Source organism: Oncorhynchus mykiss, chromosome 16 (genome assembly GCF_057628025.1).
Source record: "Oncorhynchus mykiss isolate SJ-2025 chromosome 16, ASM5762802v1, whole genome shotgun sequence".
NCBI classification, from domain to species: Eukaryota; Metazoa; Chordata; class Actinopteri; order Salmoniformes; family Salmonidae; genus Oncorhynchus; species Oncorhynchus mykiss.
The window spans coordinates 61,333,577-61,356,533 of NC_143037.1; the positions used below are offsets into that span (position 1 = coordinate 61,333,577).

At 41.1% G+C, this 22,957-nt stretch overlaps 1 protein-coding gene across 2 annotated transcripts in view; it reads right to left on the reverse strand.

The window, feature by feature from the left end:
• The window catches only part of LOC110492417 (IQ motif and SEC7 domain-containing protein 1), a 248,227-nt gene that overhangs the window by 164,727 nt on the left and 60,543 nt on the right, over positions 1-22,957 (reverse strand). For both annotated transcript variants that reach the window (XM_021566725.3, XM_021566717.3), the window contains exon 3: positions 9,984-10,091. In XM_021566725.3, coding sequence (XP_021422400.1) covers positions 9,984-10,091 — 108 coding nt within the window. The remainder of the gene's footprint in view (positions 1-9,983; positions 10,092-22,957) is intronic.

The window sequence follows — 22,957 nt, forward strand, 5'->3', positions numbered from 1 at the left end:
CATGGTTTATCTTGTTATTAGTCCCACCCTTCAGCTCCATTCAACCTCTCACATCTATCTCTCAACATCATCCATTTTGGATTTCTATTTGCCATATATTTTTCAACTGTGCTGTGATCCTTCAGAAACGAATTGAACATTTCTATTCTCATACCTTCTATGGATTGTAAATTAAAAATAAAAGTTTATGCTAAAAAAAATATATTATTGATTAATTGACTATGAGTTTTCAAATCACCCAGTATTGCAGCGTTAGTTCTAGGCAAATGCTGCAATTCTTCAGCCATTCCTGGACCTGTGACCAAAAACGAGCTACATATGGAAAATACCAAAATAAATGATCCAATGACTCTGCCTCCTCACAGCAGAATCTGCAGAGCTGGGAAGATTGTATTCCCCATATATATAACATTCTATTGTTTGCAAGAATTTTGTATAGTAATTTAAATTGAAAAATTTGAAGTTTTGCATCCGGCGTTATTTTGCGAATCAATTCATAAACCATGTGCCATGGAATCGGTACATAGAAAATCTCTTCCCAACTATTTTGCAAATTATATGGCACAGCTGTCAGTTTTTTGGTCCTTAAATGAAATTGGTATATGTTTTTATTCATCACACTTTTCTTTAACCATTTATGTTCTTTAATACAGGGCCGACATACAAGTTCCTTACTTTTTCCCCCTTCTACTCCCCCTCTTCCATTTTTGTGGTAATGCTGCAATTAATTGGTTGTGATTTTGGGTAGGGCAGACATTTCCATATGTCTGTGTTAGCTGCATGTGTGACATAACTCCACCAGTCCTATTTCTGATATCATTCACAAAAATTATACCTTTTTTAAACATTTCTTCGAAAAATAGTTTTTTTAATCAATTAGTATATTTGAATTGAACCACAATATTTGTTGTAATATTTGTTCTGTCTTTTCTGGTGGATTAAACTGAAATTGCAACTAAGGCTTGTTTAAGAAATAAAGATATTTTGGAGATTATTTCCTTTTAAAACAATCGAAAGTAGGCCGGTGTAATCTGAATAAAGGGAAAAAGGTCCTTCCTGAACATAGGATGAGACATTCTTACCAATTTACTAGAGAACCAGTTTGGATTTAAGTATAACTTTTGTATGACTGATGCCTTTAGTGAGAGGTCTAATGCTTTAATATTGAATCATTTCTGCCCTCCAAATTCATATTAGTTATATAAATAGGCCCTTTTAATTTTATCTGGCTTGCCGTTCCAAATAAAATGTAATATTTTATGTTCACATAATTTAAAAAGCATGTCACTAGGTGTAGGCAAAACCATAAGCAAATAGGTAAACTGTGATATGACTAAAGAGTTAATCAGGGTGATTTTTCCACGGTAGCAAGATTTGATCTATTTTTACTAACTTTCTAGAAAAATGTATTGGAGTGAGATCATTTCTTTCTTTTGGGATTTGTATACCGAGTATGTCCATATCTCTGTCAGACCATTTTATTGGTAAACTACATGGCTAAGTAAAATTTGCATTTTGTAGTGATCCAATATGTAATATTATCATAATTTGGTATTAATCCAGAGAGAATAGCAAAAGTATCTAGATCCTCTGAGGCCATGGAGAGACTCTAATTGTGGTTTTAAAAGAAAACATGAATCATCAGCGTACACCTTAGTTTTTTAGCCACGGATTTCTAATCCCTTAATATTATTATTTGATCTAATCTTAACAGCTAACATTTCGATGGCAATAATAAATAGATATGCCGATAGTGGACAACCTTGTTTTACTCCTCTAGAGAGTTTAACATTTGCTGAGATGTAGCCATTATTTACTATTTTACACTATTACTATACATAACTTTAACCCATTTTATAATAGATTTCCCAAAATTGAAATATTCTAGGCATTTATATATAAACTCCAGTCGTACTTTATCAAAAGCCTTTTCAAATCAGCTATGAAAACCAGGCCTGGTGTCCCCGATATTTCATAGTATTCTATTGTTTCCAGTACTTCTCTTATATTATCTCCAATGTATCGTCCATGTAAAAAACCTGTCTGATTAGGTTGAATAATATCGGTCAATACTTTTTTAATTCTATGCGCCAAGCATTTTGCATCACAACACTGAAGTGTAAGAGGTTTCCACATTTTTAATTGGACTGGGTCTTTATATATACCTCTTGGGTTCTGTTTCAGTAATAATGATATCAGACCTTCTTGTTGCGTGTCTGATAATCTACCATTTATATACAGTGGGGAGAACAAGTATTTGATACACTGCTGATTTTGCAGGTTTTCCTACATACAAAGCATGTAGAGGTCTGTAATGTTTACCACAGGTACACTTCAACTGTGAGAGACGGAATCTAAAACAAAAATCCAGAAAATCACATTGTATGATTTTTAAGTAATTAATTTGCATTTTATTGCATGACATAATATTTGGTACAGATACCTTTGTTTGCAATTACAGAGATCATACGTTTCCTGTAGTTCTTGACCAGGTTTGCACACACTGCAGCAGGGATTTTGGCACACTCCTCCATACAGACCTTCTCCAGATCCTTCAGGTTTCGGGGCTGTCGCTGGGCAATACGGACTTTCAGCTCCCTCCAAAAATGTTCTATTGGGTTCAGGTCTGGAGACTGGCTAGGCCACTCCAGGACCTTGAGATGCTTCTTACGGAGCCACTCCTTAGTTGCCCTGGCTGTGTGTTTCGGGTCGTTGTCATGCTGGAATACACAGCCATGACCAATCTTCAATGCTCTTACTGAGGGAAGGAGGTTGTTGGCCAAGATCTCGCGATACATGGCCCCATCCATCCTCCCCTCAATACGGTGCAGTCGTCCTGTCCCCTTTGCAGAAAAGCATCCCAAAGAATGATGTTTCCACCTCCATGCTTCACGGTTGGGATGGTGTTCTTGTGGTTGTACTCATCCTTCTTCCTCCAAACACGGCGAGTGGAGTTTAGACCAAAAAGCTCTATTTTTGTCTCATCAGACCACATGACCTTCTCCCATTCCTCCTCTGGATCATCCAAATGGTCATTGGCAAACTTCAGACGGGCCTGGACATGCGCTGGCTTGAGCAGGGGGACCTTGCGTGCGCTGCAGGATTTTAATCCATGACGGCGTAGTGTGTTACTAATGGTTTTCTTTGAGACTGTGGTCCCAGCTCTCTTCAGATCATTGACCAGGTCCTAGTTGTAGTTCTGGGCTGATCCTTCACCATCCTCATGATCATTGATGCCCCACGAGGTGAGATCTTGCATGGAGCCCCAGACCGAGGGTGATTGACCGTCATCTTGAACTTCTTCCATTTTCTAATAATTGCGCCAACAGTTGTTGCCTTCTCACCAAGCTGCTTGCCTATTGTCCTGTAGCCCATCCCAGCCTTGTGCAGGTCTACAATTTATCCCTGATGTCCTTACACAGCTCTCTGGTCTTGGCCATTGTGGAGAGGTTGGAGTCTGCTTGATTGAGTGTGTGGACAGGTGTCTTTTATATAGGTAACGAGTTCAAACAGGTGCAGTTAATTCAGGTAATGAGTGGAGAACAGGAGGGCTTCTTAAAGAAAAACTAACAGGTCTGTGAGAGCCGGAATTCTTACTGGTTGGTAGGTGATCAAATACTTACGTCATGCAATAAAATGCAAATTAATTACTTAAAAATCATACAATATGATTTTCTGGATTTTTGTTTTAGATTCTGTCTCTCACAGTTGAAGTGTACCTATGATAAAAAATTACAGACCTCTACATGCTTTGTAAGTAGGAAAACCTGCAAAATCGGAAGTGTATCAAATACTTGTTCTCCCCACTGTACGAGTGGTTAAAACATGCTAATAATGGTCCTTTGAGTATATCAAAAAAAGTTTTGTATTCTTCCACTGGTATGCCATCCAGCCCTGGAGTTTTGCCATCCTTAAAAGGCCCCAATTGCATCAAGCAGCTGTAATTTGGCCTTCACATGAGTCTTTCTGTACAGATGTTAATTTTACAATATTATTAGGAAAAAAATCCATACAATTAGTTTCAGTTAGTGGAGATGGAGGAGCCTGAAATGAAAACATATTCTACAAGTACTTTACTTCCTCTTTCAAAATATATTTTGGTGAATCATGCGTGACTCCATCATTTGTAACAAGTTTTAATACATTTTTTGGGGAAGCATTTCTATGTTGAAGATTGAAAAAGAATTTGGTGCATTTTTCCCCATATTCCATCCAGTTAGCTTTATTTTTATAATATATTACACTGGATCTTTCTTGAATAAGTTCCTCCATTTCTTTTTTTCCCCCTCTAACTTATTCTGTGCCTCTATGGTACCGTTTTTATTGCTATCTAACTGCACTGTTAGTTCTTCAATTTCCTTTGTTAATATGGACTCTTTTGATCTAAATTGCTTTTGTTTTATAGATGAGAACTGAATTGCATGGCCTCTAAAGGCACATTTAAAAGTGTCCCATACAATAAGGGGATCTGCTGTACCAATGTTATATAGGAAAAAGTCAGTTATAAATTCTTCTGCCCTAGATCTAAACAATTTATCATCTAGTAGGCTTTGATTAAATTTCCAATATCCTCGCCCACGTGGAAATTCTATAAGAGTAATATATATGCCAATTATGTGATGATCCGACCGCATTCTGTCCCCTATCAACACTTTTTAAACTTTTGGTGTCAGAGAGAATGGCATAAGAAAGTAGTCAAGACGACTAGCTTGATTAAGCCTCCGCCATGTATATCTCACTAGGTCAGGGTATTTAAGTCTCCATATATCCACTAATTCCAATATATCCATGACATTCATGATTTCCTTAAGTGCCTGGGGGTGATAGTTTGTAGTGTGATTTCCTTTCCGGTCCATAGAAGTATTTAAGACCGTATTAAAATATCCCACCACAATAATAGAGTCTAGTGTTGCTTGTAGAGTTGATACATTCTTTAAAGATTTTCAAAGAAGCTTGTATCATCATTATTCGGATCGTATAAGTTAATAAGCCATATCTGTTTATTGTCCAATAACATATTTAAAATCCATCTACCTTGATAATCTGTTTGGACAATTTGCACATTTGGATCAAAATTACTGTTAATTAAAACCATCCCCCCTTTTGAATTTATTTGCCCATTGGAGAAATATATTTCGCCCCCCCAGTTCTTTTTCCACAAAACTTAATCTAAAATTGTTGAATGGGTTTCTTGTAAACAATAGATATTATATTCCTTCTCTTTTAGCCAGGTAAATACTGATCGTCTTTTCTTATTATCTGCTAGGCCATTACAATTGTAACTGGCTATACTTATTTCACCACTTACCATAATGAGACACAATTTTCAATTCTATTTATCAAAATATATGTTTGTAAACATACCATTAAAAAGTAACATGATGATTGAGTGTCTATATAAAGTGGGGCAAAAAAGTATTTAGTTAGCCACCAATTGTGCAAGTTCTCCCACTTAAAAAGATGAGAGGCCTGTAATTTTCATCATAGGTACACTTCAACTATGACATACAAAATGAGAAGAAAAATCCAGAAAATCACATTGTATGATTTTTTATGAATTTATTTGCAAATTATGGTGGAAAATAAGTATTTGGTTACCTACAAACAAGCAAGATTTCTGGCTCTCACAGACCTTATCAGTATAAAAGACACCCGTCCACAATCTCAAACAGTCACACTCCAAACTCCACTATGGCCAAGACCAAAGAGCTGTCAAAGGACACCAGAAACAAAATGCTAGACCTGCACCAGGCTGGGAAGACTAAATCTGCAATAGGTAAGCAGCTTGGTTTGAAGAAATCAACTGTGGGAGCAATTATTAGGAAATGGAAGACATACAAGACCACTGATAATCTCCCTCGATCTGGGGCTCCACGCAAGATCTCGCCCCGTGGGGTCAAAATGATCACAAGAACGGAGAGCAAAAATCCCAGAACCACACGGGGGGACCTAGTGAATGACCTGCAGCGAGCTGGGACCAAAGTAACAAAGCCTACCATCAGTAACACACTACGCCGCCAGGGACTCAAATCCTGCAGTGCCAGACGTGTCCGCCTGCTTAAGCCAGTACATGTCCAGGCTCGTCTGAAGTTTGCTAGAGAGCATTTGGATGATCCAGAAGAAGATTGGGAGAATGTCATATGGTCAGATGAAACCAAAATATAACTTTTTTGGTAAAAACTCAACTCGTCGTGTTTGGAGGACAAAGAATGCTGAGTTCCATCCAAAGAACACCATACCTACTGTGAAGCATGGGGGTGGAAACATCATGCTTTGGGGATGTTTTTCTGCAAAGGGACCAGGACGACTGATCCGTGTAAAGGAAAGAATGAATGTGGCCATGTATCGTGAGATTTTGAGTGAAAACCTCCTTCCATCAGCAAGGGCATTGAAGATGAAACATGGCTGGGTCTTTCAGCATGACAATGATCACAAACACACCGCCCGGGCAATGAAGGAGTGGCTTCGTAAGAAGCATTTCACAAGGTCCTGGAGTGGCCTAGCCAGTCTCCAGATCTCAACCCCATAGAAAATCTTTGGAGGGAGTTGAAAGTCCATGTTGCCCAGCAACAGCCCCAAAACATCACTGCTCTAGAGGAGATCTGCATGGAGGAATGGGCCAAAATACCAGCAACAGTGTGTGAAAACCTTGTGAAAACTTACAGAAAACGTTTGACTGTCATTGCCATCAAAGGGTATATAACAAAGTATGGAGATAAACTTTTGTTATTGACCAAATACTTATTTTCCACCATAATTTGCAAATAAATTCATTAAAAATCCTACAATGTGATTTTCTGGATATTTTTTCTAATTTTGTCTGTCATAGTTGAAGTGTACCTATGATGAAAATTACAGGCTCTCATCTTTTTAAGTGAGAGAACCTGCACAATTGGTGGCTGACGAAAATACTTTTTTTGCCCCACTGTACATGTGAAGATATATACAAAAGCTTATTTTTTAAAATGTTATTGTTACAATCCATAACCGGGCTAGAATTTGTTTCATTATTTTCCTTGTCTATAAGAACTTTGTCATTTTTAAAATAGCCATGGAGTAGTCTTTGTGTCTCTGAACAACTGGTTATCAATAAATAGTTTATCAACGACGAGAGCTACTCGTTTCCCTTTTCATCTATTTTCTTTGAAAATTGGATACAGAACTTTACGCCGTTCTGCAATTTCCTTTGGAAACTGATCATTCATGCCAATTTTGGTCCCAGCAAATCTTTTACCCAGGCTTTTAACCATTACTTTATCTTTAAATGAAGCAAATTTGGCAACGATTGGGCGTTCATACCTCTGCCCTCTCTGTCCGAAGCGGTGTACACGTTCAAGTTGGATTTTGTCGATAGCTTCGCGTGGGATCTGAAGCGCTGTAAGGAGGAACTCTCTAACTACAGATTCAGGAACTTCTCCTTCTTTCTCCTGGATTCCTGTAAGTACCAGATTCTCTCTCATGGATCTAGTTTGTATGTCCAGTAAGGCTTCTCTCAGAACGGTGTTCTCCTTTTTATTTTCATTCACTTCGGTTTCAATCTTATTGACTGTCCCTTTTAACTCGTTTGTTTCCTTCTCCAATGTCGCAGCTTTTTCATCACTCATCTCGAGGCTTGCCTTCAACTCTTTTATATCCTTACTAACTAATTCAAGTATACCCAGTTTGTCATTTATTGATTTTAACAGATCGGTTTCGACCTTTACCATTCCTGGTGGTGAAAATATTAAATTGTCTGAGTCTGTAGAAGAGTCACGTTTTCGTTTTGGAATCGGTTCCCCTGTCTTACTCTCCGTCATGTTTGGGTGTTGCTTGTTTTTGTAATATTTGTCGATAAATGTCTCTAGTCTTAAGATTTGTTTTGTGTTATTATCCAGATTGAAGGTTATCATCCACCAGATTATGTAGTGCTAATATTTAGTCTAACTTGCCGATATTGAATATTACGTTTTATCTTGAGGTGCTCTACATAACTTCCTTCAGTCCACCATTACCTGATTTCTGCCGTATCTCTCTGTCGGCCCAAACTGTTGCATATACCCTGACTCTGCGTGCAATGAATGCAAGAGAAGTGACACAATTTCCCCTGGTTAATATTGCCTGCTAACCTGGATTTCTTTTAGCTAAATATGCAGGTTTAAAAATATATACTTCTGTGTATTGAATTTAAGAAAGGCATTGATGTTTATGGTTAGGTACACGTTGGAGCAACGACAGTCCTTTTTTGCGAATACGCACCGCATCGATTATATGCAACGCAGGACACGCTAGATAAACTAGTAATATCATCAACCATGTGTAGTTAACTAGTGATTATGATTGATTCATTTATTGTTTTTTTATAAGATAAGTTTAATGCTAGCTAGCAACTTACCTTGGCTTCTTACTGCATTCGCGTAACAGGCAGTTTCCTTGTGGAGTGCAACGAGAGGCAGGTGGTTATAGCATTGGACTAGTTAACTGTAAGGTTGCAAGATTGAATTCCCGAGCTGACAAGGTAAAAATAGGTCGTTCTGCCCCTGAACAAGGCAGTTAACCCACCGTTCCTAGGCCGTCATTGAAAATAAGAATGTGTTCTTAACTGACTTGCCTAGTTAAATAAAGATTAAATAAAGGTGTAAAAAACATGTATAAATATTTTTTTAAATCGGCCAAATCGGTGTCCACAAATACTGATTTCCGATTGTTATGAAAACTTGAAATCGGCCCTAATTATTTGGCCATTCCGATTAATCGGTCGACCTCTAACACACACACACACACACACACACACACACACACACACACACACACACACACACACACACACATATATATATAAAATACTGAGCTGTAGTAATTAACACTTGGTAATAATGTTAATACATTTAATGTAATAACCACCTGGGGGCTAAATTAACATAGCAGCCAACTATAACAAATCAGTAAATTGTCCAAATAAATAACCAATGTGTTGGGGGCATATTGGAGCACTGTGCTGTCTCGTCAGTCAAATGATTGGTAACTAGGGGATAATTATGCTAATGAGTCTGGGAGATGATGAAGCACAAACGATAACAGAGCTGCCAATCCAGCCTTTCACACTTCAATCACATGGCTGTCATAACCCACTTCACCTATTAGCTCCTAAATGTGTTCCTGAAACAAACATGGGGTAAAGACCACAGTTGTCACAGGTGATCTGACATACTAATTTACCCAGTACGTTCACCATCATCTCTTCTGTACGACTTCATAGAACCCTGTGGCATTTAAATAAATGACACACTTCATGACATCTTCACAATTTATTCCCATCTAAAATATCAGATACTCATATCCCAGGTCTCTCGCTCCCTCATTTCCATATACCACAGCTGTTACATATTTTGGAAATAAGCCTGGTATGAGTTTGGGGGATATTTCTGGCCTGTAATGAGGAGGGTAGGCTATGGGGTGGGAGCTCATTGCTATTTGATGATGAAGCACAGCGCAATGAAGAGGCGTTGAAACCCCCATCAACCTTTTGAAGCTGTGTGTGTGTGTGTGTGTTATTTGTGCCCTAATCTCTCCCATCTCGTTTGTTGAGAAGCTCTCAGGCTCCAGACCATTCTTGGCTAATGCATAAGAGATAGAGGCAGGTATTATACAGCAACATGATATCTCATTAGCAGGATGCCCGTTATGAATGTCAACATTCGAATGAGTATAGAGAAAAAACAGACATGTCCCCAGATAGATGCTGTGTCACAACCAGCTCACTAGAATATGCCTGTAAAGATTCAAACATGGTGCAACATATCTACCAGAAAGCCAATGTATTGGGAACTGTGCTCACATCAGCAACATAATCACATCAAACACTAAGCCATCTTGAGCTTGAAGTGTCCTGTTGTGATTAAAGACAAACAAAATATTTCAGTGCTATCATGCTTTAGGGCTCCATATAGCTACACTGAAAACACTTGACACATACACACCCGGACAACAATAACATGTTACTGTACCCAAAAGAGGCGGACTTCCACTTGCGGCAGGGGAAACTTCTCCTGCAGCCGGCCGACATCAGACTGGAAGGGCTCTCTGTGACGTCGGTGGGCAGAGAGGCATGTCTCCTACAGAGAAACAGAACACAGTCATCACCTGACTGGATATACTGGAGTCACAGAGAGCCTTGACACTGAACTGGTTAATGTTAGTGTGAGTGTTGAGTGCCTTAGGATTGTTCCCCAGGAGACAAGAAGACCTTTTAGAGATGGAAAAATGGCACCAGTCTAGCCAGGGCCACCTTTCCACTTTCATGCACAACCTGATGGCACATTCTATCCATACATACGGTTGAAGTCAGAAGTTTACATACACTTAGGTTGGAGTCATTAAGACTTGTTTTTCAACCACTACACAAGTTCCAGTGGGTCAGAAGTTTACATACTGTGTTGACTGTGCCTTTAAACAGCTTGGAAAATTCCAGAAAAGGATGTCATGGCTTTAGAAGCTACTGATAGGCTAATTGACATAATTTGAGTCAATTGGAGGCCTACCTTCAAAATCAGTGCCTCTTTGCTTGACATCATGGGAAAATCAAAAGAAATCAGCCAAGACCTCAGAATCTTTTTTGTAGATCTCCACAAGTCTGGTTCATCCTTGGGAGCCTGAAGGTACCACATTCATCTGTACAAACAATAGTACGCAAGTATAAACACCATGGGACCGTGCAGCCGTCATGCCGCTCAAGAAGGAGACGAGTTCTGTCTCCTAGAGATGAACATACTTTGGTGTGACAAGTGCAAATCAATCCCAGAACAACAGCAAAGGACCTTGTGAAGATGCTGGAGGAAACAGTTACAAAAATATCTATGTCCACAGTAAAACAAGTCCTATGTCGACATAACCTGAAAGGCCGCTCAGCAAGGAAGAAGCCACTGCTCCAAAACCGCCATAAAAAAAGCCATACTACGGTTTGCAACTGCACATGGGGACAAAGATTGTACTTTTTGGACAAATGTCCACTGGTCTGATGAAACAAAAATAGAACTGTTTGGCCATAATGACCATCGTTATGTTTGGAGGAAAAAGGGGGAGGCTTGCAAGCCGAAGAACATCATCCCAACAGTGAAGCATGGGGGTGGCAGCATCATGTTGTGGGGGTGCTTTGCTACAGGAGGGACTGGTGCACTTCACAAAATAGATGGCATCATGAGGCGGAAAATTATGTGGATATATTGAAGCAACATCTCAAGACATCAGTCAGGAAGGTAAAGCTTGGTCGCAAATGGGTCTTCCAAATGGACAATGACCCCAAGCATACTTCCAAAGTTGTGTCAAAATTAAAGACAACAAAGTCAAGGTATTGGAGTGGCCATCACAAAGCCCTGACCTCAATCCCATAGAACATTTGTGGGCAGAACTGAAAAATTGTGTGTGATCAAGGAGGCCAACAAACTTGACTCATTTACACCAGCTCTGTCAGGAGGAATGGGCCAAAGTTCAACCAACATATTGTGGGAAGCTTGTGGAAGGCTACCTGAAACATTTGACCCAAGTTAAACAATTTCAAGGCAATGCTACCAAATACTAATGGAGTGTATGTAAACTTCTGACCCACTGGGAATGTGATGAAAGAAATACAAGCTTAAATAAATCATTATCTCTACTATTATTCTTACATTTCACATTCTTAAAATAAAGTGGTGATCCTAACTGACCTGACCTTTTACTAGGATTAAATGTCAGAATTTGTGAAGAACTGGTGTACGTAAACTTCAGACTTCAACTGTATATGTTTAACATGTTACTCTACTATAGCTCTGTGATACAGTATAGTTATAGCCTTATTTGGAGTTCCAAAATTAGAAATGAAAAGTAAACATTTTTATTTTGTTGTTTAGGATATTAAATATCATACTCAGCACATTTCCTTAGCACACATTTTGAATGTTAGATTTCAATGTGTTACACAGAAAAGCATTAATCAAACTCAATAGAATTTAGTTTGATTTATTTTTGTAAGATTAGCCAAAATTAAAATCTATCTTTTGTCCGGGAAAATCTACAGTTTGATCTGGCGTCTAAGATATCATACATAACATATACTGTGGGAGTTAAAAAAGACACTTAGTTTTCTCCCACGTTTGTCTTCTTCCCACATCCTAAAAAGAGTATTGAGCATCAGCATTATGGTTTTCATTATTCAGATGGTTTCCTGAGCATTATGATCTATCAACAGCTACACCATGGAATCACAATAACTCAAAATGAATAATTGAGTAGAACAACAATATTTAGCGTAGCACACACATGATATTATTAATTCCGTAGGAGGATATTGTCAAATGAGTGAATTAATCATTGATATGACATTGGTGAGATCTTGCATGTTTAGATCATATGCAGTAGAGTGGAGCCATATGAACAAAATGTTCAGCAGGTATCTGGATACATTCATCATTCAGCACTACGAATGAAATACAACGCTGGAGTTCAGAGGTCACCTCCCAGAATCCACCTGAACCTGTCTTACAAAAGCACAACAGCTTATTGAAGGTTCTGTCTATGGCTCCGGCTACCACATAAATAACCGGTGTGGCATGATGTAAAAAAAATGATTCAGTCCTACTCTACACTGAAGAAGAAGGAGAGACTAGACATGAAGCAATTCAAATTATTCCAAAGAATGAAAGAACACAAAATAAATGTGCATGTAGACAGAAGGCCAGGTTCTTTGTGGTGTTTCTACACAGTATCAGACAGTCTTTGTATGTTTGTTTTCTGCGCTGAAATCCATTTAGTCAACGACTCCTCCTCCTAATCTCATCATGGCAATTTCTATCTTTCTTTAAAAAATAAACCTGATGTAGTTTTGCCCAGCAGCACTTCTCACTCATCTATAGAAGAGATTCCATGATCCCTGTGGCACTTCTGGCCCGCTGACCCTGGAGTCGAGACCATCCCCTCTTCAGTTCACCCCAGTCTGCCATCAGTCTCTCAGAGGTCATGACCTTCATTAAGCACGGATCCATTTACATGTGACTGAACATCTGGCCTGAATGGTGAATGGCGGCCATCCACCGTCACAGAGCTCTGATCCCATCTCTGTCAGACACACAGAGCAGCAGGACATGCCATCTGACATCTCTGTCAGACACACAGAGCAGCAGGACATGCCATCTGACATCTCTGTCAGACACACAGAGCAGCAGGACATGCCATCTGACATCTCTGTCAGACACACAGAGCAGCAGGACATGCCATCTGACATCTATACTGAAAGCAATTTGATCAATCATTTGGCCTCGGTGTCTTTGCTAAGCTTCCATGGAGAATAGCCAGACTGGCAGGTAGGACGTGTGAAGTTATATTCAGTATAATCTCTTTTCAAATTCACAGCTTTGTGAGAAAAGTAATTACAGTATGAATATAGGTGAGGAATTACAGTCACATCGTATTCTGGCACTATCACAGAGTATAATCAGTTCATGTCTTGCTTAAAAACACCTTCACAGAAAAGCCCAGAACGCACAAAATGTCTCATTCCTGCACATAAGCCATGACTAATATCAGTTGCTTATTGAATCAACGGCTAATGCTATTTACAACTTTTTGTTGGCTAAATTAATGATTCATTTGATCTCTCTCGCTGTCTGGCTCTCATATACATCATTTACATTTTTTTATTTTAAAATCAGCAATGGGTGTTACAAAAGTCCACTGTTAAATTGTAGGAGAGCTTTTCTACAAGCCAGCACCGCAGGCTGAGGCAACTTAATGGCGAATCATCATAAATAACTTCTGCGTTCTGCTTGACCACCATGTCTGAACTCACAAGGAGCATAACTATTCATCTGTCTCAAAGACAAACCTCTTCCTCCGTGAGCTGTTATCAAAGTTCACCATCATGCTCCACGGCAACGACCTCTACACTCATGAGTAGTAAGAGGTCAACCTTGTTTGATCCCAGAGGAGTGATACCGGCAAAACATTTCAAACGTTTCCCTGGATAATGCCTCGCTTCTAATGAATCCAGAGGTGAGGTACAGTGATAGCAGTGGACAACTCTCCTCACCAGGGACCATAGTGAGTCTGTAAGCAGTGACAGCTCCTGACGTTGTACTGTGACTGAGCAAGGGGAAAGCTTGAAGGTTAAACTGTTCTGTCTCACTGTGGTCAACTTGTCACAGACATTTCCTGCCCCCCCAGTTGATATAGAGCTTCAATTTGCAATATTATCCCAGTATTGTCTAATAGCTACCCACATAATAATGTATAAATAATTGACTTCTACATGGCCTAACAGAAGTCTATTCAGGTGTGAAGTATTTAACAATAATCTGAAAATTCACTCCATTACCATCATCACATCATAATGCTACACAATGTAGATGCTACAATGCTTTAGCTACAGGTAGGCTACACTACCTTGACACAACAATGCTTTCCTGTTCTCCTGTATGACTGGCAGTGGTTTATTCAGCAACTACTGGTGTTTTAACACACAATGTGAAGGCTTTGACCTGAACATGAGGGATCAGAGCAGTGCTTTGTTCTCTCTCTGTCTTCTTCACTGTAATAACAGGGAGGTTTTTATAATGCCTCTCTTTCTGTCTCAATACCTCCCTGCTGAGAATAACAGGGGAATGAAAAGCCACTGATCCTGCAAGGCCTGTTGTTGCAAAATGCCTCCGTTGAGCCGCTACAGGCAGGCAAACAGGCAGGCAGGTATCACCACACTGTCACTCCACTTTGGTCCCACAATATTCCTCTCAACGTCATTGGATGAACCTTGTTCAGGAACACACACAGAACGACAATTATGGCTTCTCAGACTGGAAACTATATGGCTGCTGTATGATCAAATGGTTTCATATAACAACGACAATTGGATTGAATCTAGAGATGGTTCAGAGTTAATCATTACTATACATTTATCTGTAGTTCCTAGGTTATTCTCATTTTGTGAAACATACTCAAAAATACTTCCTAGACTGTTTATACTGTATACCGGGGTATTTTGAAATACTGACAGTATGATTTTCAATACAGCGGGGGGTTGCGTGCTACACCACTGCTTACAACTAACTAGAAGTTAAATATAACTAGAAGAAATCTAAGATGTGTCAAATAAATGATATCAAAGCTCAGGGCTCCAGCTATGCATTTGGTTGGCTAACTTGCTAGCTAAGTGACTAGATGTCAAGATCAAGCTTCTTGGTTACAGCAGAGACATTCAATCCCTCCTGGATCAAGATCCCTGGGGCCTCATTTATAACCATTGTAAATTTAACACCAAATACAAAAACTATTGAGATTTATAAACTTGGCACAAGCCAAAATATACACATATTACCTATAAGTCAGACCTGTCGTAAAAAAAAAAAGGAGCATAATAACTTGAAATACACCCCTAATTCACCTTTAAAGGTAAATGTAACTCCTCTATTTGCTGTATACTGTGGAAGTATTGGAATTAAGCCAAGACAGTATCTAAAGGAAATAGCAGTGGCGAACTTGATCAAATGTCTTGAAGGTGTTGGAATTAAGCCAAGACAGTATCTAAAGGAAATAGCAGTGGCAAACTTGATCAAATGTCTTGAAGGTGTTGGAATTAAGCCAAGACAGTATCTAAAGGAAATAGCAGTGGCAAACTTGATCAAATGTCTTGAAGGTGTTGTCAGAATGTTTTCTTTTGCAGTGACATTTACAGCTTCTGACCGTTTCTGAAAGAATAAACTATTGCAAATTGTTGTGGACCTGTCAACAGATCTTTGAATGCAATAATGTTTCTCGAACCTAAATATGCTGCACTGCTCGCGAATTCTGAAACATTGTCTACACAAAAATATGAAAGAAAACTACAGTAGGCCTACTTACAGTGGTAGCATACACACTTCAATGCCACATTTCAACCTGTTAAGATCTGTGTTATAAACCGCGCTCCCTGTCGGATGCATAGGATATTATCATTTCAATGTTTTGCCCTATCTAACAGGCCCAATTAAATGAGAGATGTACATGGTCATTTGTTGTATAGCTACTTCGGGAATATTAACTCATCATGGCCAGAAAAGGTGAGAAATGTATTCTGCAACAGTTATGATATACAGTATGTATTAGGTTTATAAATTAAATATTGTCTACTTGAGAAATTTGACATTACAGTATTCAGACGTGGCCTACAAACGTCAATGTAATAGGTGAACCGTATGTTCTAAAACTGATCTTCAGATTAGATGGCATAGAGCAAAATACTTGAAATAGCTTATCTTTATTTACTACTGTGATGTGGATCCAATGAAATGAGAGATAGGACTGAGCCTCCCAAGTGGTGCAGTGGTCTAAGGCACTGCATCGCAGTGCTAGAGGCGTCACTACAGACCCGAGTTTGACCCATGAGGCAGAGCACAATTGGTCCAGCGTCATCCGGGTTAGGGGAGGGTTTGGCCTGCAAGGTTGTCCTTGTCCCATTGTTCTCTAGTGACTCCTTGTGGCTGGCATACACACTGACTTTGGTCGCCAGTAGAACAGTGTTTCCTCCGACACATTGGTGCAGCAGGCTTCCGGGCTAAGCAAGCAGTGTGTCAAGAAGCAGTGCGGCTTGGCGGGGTCTTGTTTCGGAGGACGCACGGCTCTCCATCTCGCCTCTCCCGAGTCCGTACGGGAGTTGTAGCAACGGGACAAGACTATTCACCAATTGGATATCAAGGGGTGAAAAGTACGACAAGGAAAGGTGGGTATTTTATTCTGCAATAATCATGGAAATGAAATAAATAGTAATAAGAAATATATGCCTATTTCAAATTATTTTTTATGCATAATCATGGAAATGAAATAAGAAAAACAATTTTTAAAGGCAAATGTTTGTATATTGTGACAAGATTTAGCTACCTATTTTTTTGTTATGAATAAGAGTGTCATATATTCACCGTTTGCACAAGGCTACTACTATTGCCTTCTTGCAATGCAATACTTCAACCACTAGAACCTGTGCGTACTCATGGTTTAAAGTAAGCCATCTCACGTCAAGTTCAGTTTTTATAAATGACAACTTTTGAGTGAAATCTGGCGCACGCATGTTCTGGGGCATATTTTGTGTGTACGCAACAAATCTGTTGCCTAAGTAGTTTTGTACCCCCTGTGTACACATTCTGTGATACCTTATACCCCGGTATATTACAGAAACGGTATGAAAATCTGGATAACGCCTAACACTAATACTTGCATACTTGCTGTGAAAAATTAGGAACTGTTATTAAATAATTTTTCATACTTGGATGAATATTACTTTCATCCATTCCCAGCCCTCGTACTGTATTGAGTGTCTGTCTGACTGGGACTACTGGTGAGCTCTCTAGCTACGTCCAGCCTATTGTTCCCGGCTAGTCAGGGCTTATTAATGAGTGCTGCTCTACACAGCATCAGAGAATAGGACAGCAGCATCGTATCATCATCACCCATTCAGTGGAGAACAATCCCAGCAAAACCAGGTCATTGAGGCTGTTCTGAGGCTGTTCACACCAGTAATCAGTCAGTCAGTCAGTCAGTCAGTCAGTCTCTCACTCTGCTGGCTCCTAATCACATTTGAATGAAGACATCCATTCTGATTACAGTGGAGCAGGCCAATTAACCACAGCCATGTTGTTATTCCTCTCTCATTAGCCATCGAGTGTGTATGAGTGTGAGTGTGTTTGTGTGTGCGACTGTGTGTGTACACTCCCCCGGCGCTGACAGGCCGGTCCCTCTACTCGTTCGCTCACTGTCGGCTACAGTTCCTCACCACAGCAAAGCAAAGCCAAATGCTCAGGAAGCACAGCTTATTTATAGCATCCTGTTCTAAATTCAATGGATTTTCCATTATTAATAATAATGAGCTAGCTAACTACATATGGAACACAGTAAATGTTAGACAGCCAGGCTCAGTTGAGGTCATGTTGGAGCTGCGCGTTAACATGGGAGAGACATGTAAGCAATATGACTATGAGCCTAGTGAGTGTCTCAGGAGAGTGATACATCAGTGGCTGTGTTGTGGTTTTGAATTTGTACCACCAGGCTAATTTTGAGCTTTAGTATTGCATATGAAAAGGGAAAGACTGGAGACTGTAGGCTTGTGGCTGGTAGACTGGGGACAGTGAGGCGGTAATCCTGTGGCTGGTAGACTGGGGACAGTGAGGCGGTAGTCCTGTGGCTGGTAGACTGGGGACAGTGAGGCGGTAGGCTTGTGGCTGGTAGACTGGGGACAGTGAGGCGGTAGGCTTGTGGCTGGTAGACTGGGGACAGTGAGGCGGTAGTCCTGTGGCTGGTAGACTAGGGACAGTGAGGCGGTAGGCTTGTGGCTGGTACTCTGGGGACTGTAGGCCTGTGGCTGGTAGTCTGGGGACTGAAGGCCTGTGGATGGTAGTCTGGGGACTGTAGGCCTGTGGATGGTAGTCTGGGGACTGTAGGCCTGTGGCTGGTAGTCTGGGGACTGTAGGCCTGTGGCTGGTAGTCTGGGGACTGTAGGCCTGTGGCTGGTAGTCTGGGGACTGTAGGCCTGTGGCTGGTAGTCTGGGGACTTTAGGCCTGTGGCTTGTAGTCTGGGGACTGAAGGCCTGTGGCTGGTAGTCTGGGGACTGTAGGCCTGTGGCTGGTAGTCTGGGAACTGTATTAGTGCTGAATGCAGTGGTGCTTGTTGAAGCAATTTTACACAGCCAGACCCTGGTATTATATTACTGATATAAAGACTAGAGACATAACGTCAGGTCCATTGTTATTGGCTCCCTTGATAAAGATGGGCAAAAAATACATATAATTGTATGCTCCCCAAAAAATGAGAAATTATATTATACTGATACAACTGCTCAGAGAAAGATATTTTGTTTAGATTGTATCAAATGAAAGCGAAGTGTCTGTATTTTTTAAACAATTAAAGCATGAATACATTTTTCTACCATTTTCCATAGGAATTATGCAAAGGCTTTGATTTCTGGTCAAACAGATGGAAAAGGGGTCTTAGACAACAACTACCAGAAAGTCTTAAAAAGGGTGAACACAAATACATCAAAACACAACAATGCTGAGGTAAAGGCCCATGACAACAAATATCAACACATATGTAGTTTTGGAAAAATTATTTGCCTTCTGTAAGTTCAACCTCAGGAGGCTGAAGAAATTTGGCTTGTCACCAAAAACACTCACAAACTTTTACAGATGCACAATTGAGAGCATCCTGTCGGGCTGTATCACCGCCTGGTACGGCAACTGCTCCGCCCACAACCGTAAGGCTCTCCAGAAGGTAGTGAGGTCTGCACAACGCATCACCAGGGGCAAACTACCTGCCCTCCAGGACACCTACACCACCTTATGTCACAGAAAGGCCAAAACAACGTCAAGGACAACAACCACCCGAGCCACTGCCTGTTCACCCCGCTATCATCCAGAAGGCGAGGTCAGTACAGGTGCATCAAAGCGGGGACCGAGAGACTGAAAAACAGCTTCTATCTCAAGGCCATCTGACTGTTACACAGCCATCACTAACATTGAGTGGCTGCTGCACTGCTACACTTGCATTAACATCTGCTAACCATGTGTATGTGACAAAAACAATTTGATTTGATTTGAGTCACTTTTCAAAAGTTGCTCAAATTTGTTGCTACGTGCTGTTTGAAAAAAACGTTGCCAGGGTAGTCTGAGAAGTTGCTAAATCTAGCAACAAAATTGCCAAGTTGGCATCACTGGCTCAGTGGGTGAGGACGCTGTAACAGTAAATAGAAAGAGGGTAGGTGGTAGGTTTCAGTAAGAGCCGGGAGAGGTGACATTAACTGGAGAGAGAGAAAAGAGAGCGTGAGAGGGAGGGGTTGTCCAGACTGTTTTCACAGGTGCTGCTGCGCTTTCTTCAAGACGTTGTCTGTGTGGGTGGACCATTTCAGTTTGTCCGTGATATGTATGCCGATGTGGATAGGGGGCTTCTCCCTCTGCTGCTGTTTTGTTGACATTGAGTGTGAGGTTATTTTCCTGACACCACACTCTAAGGGCCCTCACCTCCTCCCTGTAGGCCGTCTCATCGTTGTTGACAATCAAGCCTACCACTGTAATGTCGTCTGCAAACTTGATTGAGTTGGAGGCGTGCATGGCCACGCAGTCATGGGTGAACAGGGAGTACAGGAGAGGGCTGAGAACGCAACCTTGTGGGGCCACAGTGTTAATGATCAGCGGGGTGGAGATGTTGTTTCCTACCCTCACCGCCTGGGGGCGGCTCGTCAGGAAGTCCAGGACCCAGATGCACAGGGCGGGGTTGAGACCCAGGGTCTCGAGCTTAATGACGAGTTTGGAGGGTACTATGGTGTTAAATGCTGAGCTGTAGTCGATGAACAGTATTCTTACATAGGTATTCCTCTTGTCCAGGTGGGTTAGGGCAGTGTGCAGTGTGATTGCGTCGTCTGTGGACCAATAGGGGCGGTAAGCAAATTGGAGTGGGTCTAGGGTGTCAGGTAGGGTGGAGGTGATAAGGTCCTTGACTAGTCTCTCAAAGCACTTCATGATGACGGAAGTGAGTGCTACGGGGCGATAGTCATTTAGCTCAGTTACCTTAGCTTTCCTGGGAACAGGAACAATGGTGGCCCTCTTGAAGCATGTGGGAACAGCAGACTGGGATAAGGATTAATTGAATATGTCCGTAAACACACCAGCCAGCTGGTCTGCGCATGCTCTGAGGATGTGGCTAGGGATGCCGTCTGGGCCGACAGCCTTGCGAGGGTTAACACGTTTAAATGTTTTACTCACGTTGGCTGCAGTGAAGGAGAGCCAGCAGGTTTGGTAGTGGATTGTTTTGAGCACTGTATTGTCCTCAAAGCGAGCAAAGAAGTTGTTTAGTTTGTCTGGGAGCGAGACATCGTGGTCCTTGACGGGGCTGGTTTTCTTTTTGTAGTCCGTGATTGACCCTGCCACATACCTCTCGTGTCTGTGCCATTGAATTGCAACTCTACTTTGTTTCTATAATGACGCTTAGGTTGTTTGATTGTCTTGTGGAGGGAATAGCTACACTGTCTTTATTCGGTCATGTTTCCGGTCGGATTTCCCTGATGCTGCCATCAATCCACGGTTTCTGGTTGGGGAAGGTTTGAATAGTCACTGTGGGTGCAACATCACCGATGCACTTGCTAATAAACTCGCTCACCGAATCAGCGTATTCATCAATGTTATTGTCCGACGCTATGCAGAACATATCCCAGTCCACGTGATCAAAGCAATCTTGAAGAGTGGAACCCGATTGGTCGGACCAGGGTTGAACAGGCCTGAGCACGGGCGTTTCCTGTTTTAGTTTCGGTCTATAGGCTGGGAGCAACAAAATGGAGTCGTGGTCAGATTTGCTGAAAGGAGGGCAGGGGAGGGCTTTGTATGCCTCGCGGAAGTTAGAATAACAATGATCCAGGGTTTTGCCAGCCCGGGTCGCGCATTCGTTATGCTGATAAAATTTAGGGAGCCTTGTTTTCAGATTAGCCTTGTTAAAATCCCCAGCTACAATAAATGCACCCTCAGGATATGTGGTTTCCAGTTTACATTGTCCAATGAAGTTCTTTCAGGGCTGTTGATGTGTCTGCTTGGGGGGGAGGGATATACACAAATGTGATTATAATCAAAGAGAATTCTCTTGGTAGATAATGCGGTCGGCATTTGATTGTAAGGAATTCTAGGGCAGGTGAACAAAAGGACTCGAGTTCCTGTATGTTGTTATGATCACACCACGTCTCGTTAATCATAAGGCATACTACACCCTCGCCCTTCTTCTTACCAGAGAGATGTTTGTTTGTCGGCGCGATGCGTGAAGAAACCATGTGGCTGTACCGACTCTGATAACGTATCCTGAGTGAGCCATGTTTCCGTGAAACAAAGAATGTTACAATCTCTGATGTCTCTCTGAAAGGCAACCCTTGCTTGGATTTTGTCTACCTTGTTGTCAAGAGACTGGACATTGGCGAGTATTATGCTCGGGAGCGGTGCGTGATGTTCCCGTCTCCGGAGCCTGACCAGAAGACCGCATCCGTTTGCCCCTTCTGCAGCGCCATTGTTTTGTGTCGCCGGCTGGGATACGATCCATTGTCCTGGGTGGTGGCCCAAACAGAGGATCTGATCCATTGTCCTGGGTGGTGGACCAAACAGAGGATCTGATCCATTGTCCTGGGTGGTGGACCAAACAGAGGATCTGATCCATTGTCCTGAGTGGTGGACCAAACAGAGGATCCGCTTTGGGAAAGTCATATTCCTGGTCATAATAGTTCCTCCCGGCTGTATGTAATAAAACGTACGATTTCCTGGGATAACAATGTAAGAAATAATACATAAAAACAAAATACTTAATAGTTTCCTAGGAACGCGAAGCGAGGAGGCTAAAATGTACGCATTTTCCCTCTAAATTACTCAAAAACGATTTTCTCTTTCACACACTCAGTCACAACACACTGCAAAAGTGCATTGTGAGTGGAGTCAGCAGCAGGCGCTCAGCTCGTGCACAGGCAGCAGCAGGCCAGCAGCAATTTCAGAAAATTGCAAATCATTGTTGGCTGTCTGTAGCAGCAGTAGCACGGGTTTGACGAGCCAAACCCAATGAATATAGTTGGTCACGAATGTTTGATCTTGAACAGAACTTACAACATCAATCAACATGTCTCAATCCAAATTGTACAGCCAGAAGTACAGAAAAGAGTGGGAGTCTGTACCTGAACAAATGTCAATTCATATTTTTTCCCGAGATGGCCAGTCACTTTGAGTAACGTTATTGTGTATTCTACGTAAGTTATCACGCAATGACATCACAACATTATTTAAAGTTTAACATTGATGGTGTTATGACAAAAAATTAATCGCTAAATACTGTAGCAATTTTTACAGAAAATTGTATAGCTCTACGTACTGTCAGGAATCCACAGATATGTTTTTTAACTCACTGAATAATGTTCACTCTATCAGTGAAAGAATCTAACAGTGTGATGAACCCATCAAAGTTGAAGAGATT